The sequence below is a fragment of the Phocoena phocoena genome, chromosome 12 (genome assembly GCF_963924675.1).
Source record: "Phocoena phocoena chromosome 12, mPhoPho1.1, whole genome shotgun sequence".
NCBI classification, from domain to species: domain Eukaryota; kingdom Metazoa; phylum Chordata; class Mammalia; order Artiodactyla; family Phocoenidae; genus Phocoena; species Phocoena phocoena.
Genome location: NC_089230.1, coordinates 71,011,115 through 71,017,114, shown reverse-complemented (window position 1 = coordinate 71,017,114; position 6,000 = coordinate 71,011,115). Strand labels below are relative to the sequence as shown.

General features: G+C 44.8%; 1 protein-coding gene across 1 annotated transcript in view; it reads left to right on the top strand.

The window, feature by feature from the left end:
* Nucleotides 1–5,492: 5,492 nt before the first annotated feature.
* The window catches only part of MRAP2 (melanocortin 2 receptor accessory protein 2), a 38,885-nt gene continuing 38,377 nt past the window's right edge, over nucleotides 5,493–6,000 (top strand). Inside the window, exon 1 of the mRNA XM_065889146.1 lies at nucleotides 5,493–5,619. Coding sequence (XP_065745218.1) covers nucleotides 5,493–5,619 — 127 coding nt within the window. The remainder of the gene's footprint in view (nucleotides 5,620–6,000) is intronic.

The following is a 6,000-nucleotide window of genomic DNA, read 5'->3' as shown; positions in this document are numbered from 1 at the left end:
GATAATAGTTAGGAGGAGGACTAAAGTCCTGGAAGCATTGCCTCTTTAATTGAAGAAAGTAAAAATCCACACCCTCAAAAGAAGTTGCTGACTTAAAATGGATTCACAGAAAAGGAATCTGCAAACTTGAGAATTAAAGTGACGAGTGCAGGTAGAATGTGGTTTGCACGGAATCTATAGAAAAGAGCAGTGTGCTGGGAAGAAGACCGTGTCAGCGTTTGTTAAGCACTGCCCTGGGAGGGGACCTTGGAGGTTCTGATTTTAGGGGTCAAACGTGATTCCTTGCTGGGATGTAGTGCCTTTTAGAAATGCTTTAGGAATATCCAGCTGGCTCTGGTGTAACCATGAGCCCGACTCATAACCTTGCAGACTCTCATTTTCTCTGTTTGGTCCTCCCCACATAGATGCAGGTAAGCTGAGTGCACCGTCAGTTCTGATTGGGTGCCTGGTCAGACCTCTGCGCAATGAGGGAATTAAGCTTCTAAAGCTGTGCTTCTGAAGTTCTGACCTTGGGCTCCTCAGTGACCAGAATGTAGCCTGGCCACACTTGACCTTTGGTCTTTTGGATGTCTTGGCTGGGAGAGAGAAAGGGTGATGAGTCAAGAGTGTGACTTCTCTGTTTTGATGGGGATAGTTGTTCCTAGGAATAGAAGGAAGAAAGAGATAAGAATAAGTAATTAATGAGACCTTCATGGCCCAGGTCAGAATGGAGGTTGACATCCTGGGTGGCATGCCCACTTTTGGAATTTGGGAATTGAACAGAAAGAAGATAGAATGACTGCAATTGGGAATTTTGATCTCAAATCCAAATGGGTCATTAGGTCTGCCTCCATACAAGCTGATCACCTTGGGTCTTTGGGTCTGTGGCCTGGCCAACAGCTGCTTGGATTATCTTCCTGGCTGTGTTGTCAGTTTTGTGTGCGTGCGTGCACATGTGCTCATTTTTTAGGGTTTATAGGCATCTTTTGGTTCTCTCTTTATTGTGTTAGTCCCGTGCCTGAGTTGGTGGCCACTTGGAAAACTCACGTGCTGATGTCTACCCCTTAACATGGAAATAAAGGTCCAGTTCCAAGGAAACAGCTCCCCTGGCCCATGTACCCAACATGACCCACCAACGCTATTGATGGAGAGTTTTTAGTCACTCCATGGGAGGTTCCATGTCCATATACATCTTCCCAAATTCAGGGAGGTGGAGAGAATTGCTTGACCTGTCTTTAAGAAGGCAAGAGGGTGCCCAGGAGTGGTGTGGGAATCTGGGTTGGAGGAGGAAAGACTGGATAATTGAAAGGAGAGATGAAAGTGTTGGGAATGTGGGTGGGAGAAGAGAGCTGTTTAGACTGCCATGAGAGGTGTCTGGGACCTGCTAATAGCCCTCTCTGTTTGTGTTTGAGGTCTTCCGTCCCTCTCCCACCCCCATAAGCTGGCCTAAGCTACCCTGTGCACACCTGGAAAAGGTAAACTTCCTTTTCAGGTGGGGCTGTGAGGTGCAGTCATAATTTTTCATTATTGTTGTTGGCAAGACGCTCGAAAGATCAATTAGTCTCTCCATGCAGCTCCTGGAGGCTTGTTTGGGATATGTTTCCTCTGGAAGAAGTTATTTTTAGTGATGCTAATATTACGAAGAAACCTGACATTAAGAGAATCTCAGGAGGGGGTGTGCAAGAGCAGAGTGGGTGCAGAGGGCAGCCGCATACCGAGCTCTGCGTTTCCTGTTTGCCGTGTTCTGAAGAGAGCAGCTGTCTGATTCCAGCACCCCATGAGTAAGCCTCAGTGCGCACCCCCCTGCCTCTCCCTCAGTGTGTGTTAAGGCCCAGACATTCCTCACTGTGATGAGAATATCACCCTCTGGAGGCTGATACCCAGACATGCTGGCAGTTTCCAAATGGTGAAACAGTGCTAGCTTCTGTGTCTGCGAAGCTCAGAAAGGCAACCCTGGACTACAATGGACATTATACAAAATCCTGCCTTCTGTTTGTTGTTTGTCCTTGTGCATGTGATGGCCCAAGCTGGTTGATCTGAGACTTGCATGAAAACATTACCTCATGGACTTTTTCAAGGGTGCGAGGTGAAAGCAGAAGCCAGAGGTTCTGTCCTCCAGATCCATCTTTGGAATTCAAGAACTGAGAGGAAATAGCCAGTGAAAACACAAGCCGCTCCTTTTATCTGAAGTCCTCCACAACGGTGGCTGCTTGGGTGGGAGGGGGGTGGCCGGCATCCTATTCTGCTTCCCCAGAGAACCTCTTGTCTCCAGGCATCTGTCAGGCATCTCTTAAAGGGCAGCCTTTCCACTCTCAGGACCTTTTCACCTATGGTCTCCCTCCATCCTTAAATAGTTCACTTAGAAGAACAGGAATGATGTAAGGGAGAGAAAAAGAAGGAATGAAAAGACACTCTCTCTGTGGTAGGTAAGTGGTTGATGCTTCTTGGTATCTGACTCTTTTACAGATATTTTGCTTGCTAGTTCCTGGCTGGCCCTGTGCAGGTGGTGCTAATGCTTCTTCCTGAGCCTATAGGAAGACCCTCTGGTCCCATGGGCCTGGGCGGCCACAGATGGGGAACCACTGTGCACGGATGTGGAGAAGAGCATAGCCATGGGGAGTGATGCTCAGAGCATGGAAAACACTCTCTCATCTTTATTTTCTCCATTGTTTCATGTACTTTATTCTATTTTCTATTTTTGACACCAGATGAAGCCCAGTGCCTCCCTCTGCTTATTACATTGGCTGTAATGCTGATTTCCAATAAAAATGATATGCTCAAACCAGACTTCATCTTATTTTCCTTAAAAAAAGAGAAATTACCTTATTTTTGACTTGATGAAACATCATGAATCCCATGATGTATGTTTCTCATTATGATTTTTAAACCATTGAAACGAATGCCTTTTGACTTATTTTTTATTATAGTAATTTTATTCGTTTGTCTAGACCACACAGATCAATTAACCACATGGTGAAGTTGATAGGAACTGGCTGACAGGGGAGTTGGTGTTGTCTAAAGAATAAACCTAGGCTTTTCTATCCCAGACTAGCACTTCTTAGCTTATAATAATAGTGCTGGCTACTCTTGATTGACCTCAACCTGGGTCCTGGCTATGCACATTTCATGCAACATCACATTTAATCTTTACAGCAACTCCATGATGTAGGTACTGTTATCACCTTCATTCTCCTGATGGGAAAACAGAAGCTCAGATCATTTTTTTCCCATGGCTCTCAAGGCGGGGAGGGGTTGGTAAACATTTTCTATAAAATATCAGAAAATAAATATTTTAGGTTTTTGCGGCTCTACTATCTCTGTCACTAATACTCAGCTGTTATAGTGCTAGAGAAGACAAAAGATACAAAAACAAACGAGGGTAGCTGTGTTCCAATAAAGCCTTATTTATGGACTCTGATATTTGAATTTCACATACTTCTCTCAGGTCATGAAATAATATCATTGTTTTGATTTTTTTCCCCAACCGTTAAATATATTAAAATATTTTTCACTTGCAGGCTATACAAAAAAGGTAGTGGGCTGGATTTGATGATTCCAGTGTAGATGACAAGAGTATGCAGAGAAGGAGGGGTGGGTTAGGATGAAGTGGTAGGAGGAATACTCCTGCCGGAGGGAACAGTATGTGTGCCCATTCCAGGGAGCATGAAGTATTTGAGGAACTGCAAGAAATCCAAGTGCGGCTTGGTATAGGGAAGGAGGCAAGATGAGAGGAGACAGCAGGGCTCAAGCCATGACCTTGTAAGACATTTTAAGGATTTTAGATTTTGTCCTTGGAGCAATGGGAAGCCATTTAAAAGTACTAAGCAAAAGAGTGACAGGGTAATTTGTCTTTTTAAAAGATCTTTGGCTGATGTGTGGAGAATGGATTGCAATGGATCCGTAAGAGTAGAAGCAGAAAAAGCAGGGGTCTCAAGAAGTGGGCCAGGTGGATGATGATGGTGTCAATTAGTGGCTGTAGCCAGACCACTTCCTGCCAACAACAGGAAGTCAGGATGGTCGGTTTTGCAGATGAGGAAAATGTGGCTGGGAGAGCTGAAGTGTCTTCCCTGGCAACATAGCAAATGGAGGGAGAACAATGATGAAGACCCTCGTCTATTTCATCATTGAGGGAAATCAACTCTGTTCAAATACTAGAAATGCCAAAGAAGATATGGTGGTAATGATTTTATGTTATTTTTGTGCCGGTATTAGGAAGGTAACTGAATCCTTACTCAAAGGTCAGCTTTTCTTAAAATTCGTGTAGCTTTCTTTCCCAAAGGACAATTGGTACATTCTCTTCTACCTTTGGAGGAGTGATTCGCCTGGGTGGGCACTCAGAGTCACCCTCTAATTCTGATACTGGCATGCGTCTCTGGGTCACAGCACACCATCTTTTGAACAATAGAATGTGAGGGGTTGGAGTCTGTTTCTATGGGGTCCAGGACTGGCCTGGGGAAGAACGGAAGAGGGAAAGGTGAGACTCGTGCCTTGGACCAGAGGGGTGGTGGTGATTTTGCCTCAGTTTCTCTGGGGGTTGTGCCCTAATGGCAGTGGTGGGTGGTACTGCCCCATGGCGGGTGGGAGAAGGGGAGCTTCAGAAAGCTCTTGTGGAGTGGGATCTAGTGGTTATACTGCTCAGTGGATCTTGGTTTTGGCTGGTACTTTATTCAGATTTCCCCTTATATTACTGTTGTCACTTAGTGTTCTTTCCCCATTATTAGAGGAGGTCTCTGGAGTCCTGGTCTAGCATCTCCTCCTAGCCCACAATGTATGGTGCCTCACATACAGCAGATGCTCAGTACTGAATATTGGCTCTGTGCACTTGTTGCCTTTGGTATCCATGCTGCACAGTACAACCTCGTCTCACAAAGAAGTCAGCATTTTAAAATCTCAAATGATAACAAACAAGGCATTGGGACATCCTGAAAATAGGACAGATTTCAGGAGTTAGCAGTGACCAAGATTAGGGATTCCACTGAGGATCTTCTCCAATGATGTGACTTTTGTTGTTCCCTTCTTTTTTCTCCACCCCTATTTCATAAGACATAGGTCCCATGTCTTTATTTTTGCATGGTAGGTGCCCAGTAGACGTCTCCTGGGCTTCTTCTCTTCTGATACTGATTTTATTTATTCTCTGTAGGCTCTGCATAGGTGGTGATAGGTGATGTGGCTGAAGTCGTGAGCTCAGAGATTTTGATACACTCTCCCCCTCCTTACTTCCTTCTTTCATCAGTTATTGGAAGTCGGTTATGTGCCAGGCACTGGGTTAAGTTCTGGGGGAACAACCATGAAAGAAGACATGGCCTCTGGTTACAAATAATGCATACCAGTCTCGGAGAGATAAAAGGAAGTAATGGCCACTGGGAATGCAGGCAGCCAGGGAGGGCTGTCCCTGACCTGGTGGATAGGACCTCCCTGAGGCCGTTGCCTGCTGACCTCCTGAACGGGGTCAAGGACAATGTGGATGCGTTAACAGACTCTACACTTGCTTTTCTCCATTTCTGCAGGTGGAGATGTCTGCCCAGAGGTTAGTTTCTAATGGGACATCCCATCAATCTGCATCTAATTCTGATTACACCTGGGAATATGAGTATTATGAGATTGGACCAGTTTCCTTTGAAGGACTGAAGGCTCACAAATGTAAGTCTTGTGCAATTCCCCATTGTAACCATGATGTGTGTTCGCTTTAACCTGTGAAATCCCCAGTGTTTACTTTTCCTGAACATTCTTTTTATAGAAATGTGTCCTCTACCCCCAAATCCCTGGAAAACACCCCCTCCAAATATAGACTTATTGCTCAAGGATGTATAATATGAGTGACGAAGAACTTGAAAGATTCCCTTAGTGGCGGAACATGAATCAACGTCACTTTCAAATGAGATTTTTAAAAAATTAATGATGCCAGCTCTCCAAAACCATGTGAACATTTGGACCATCAAAAATGTGTACACAAATAGAATCTGGAACTCTAATTTGAAGAACCTTCTCTTGTAACAGTCCGCAACATCCTTTCAGCCCCAC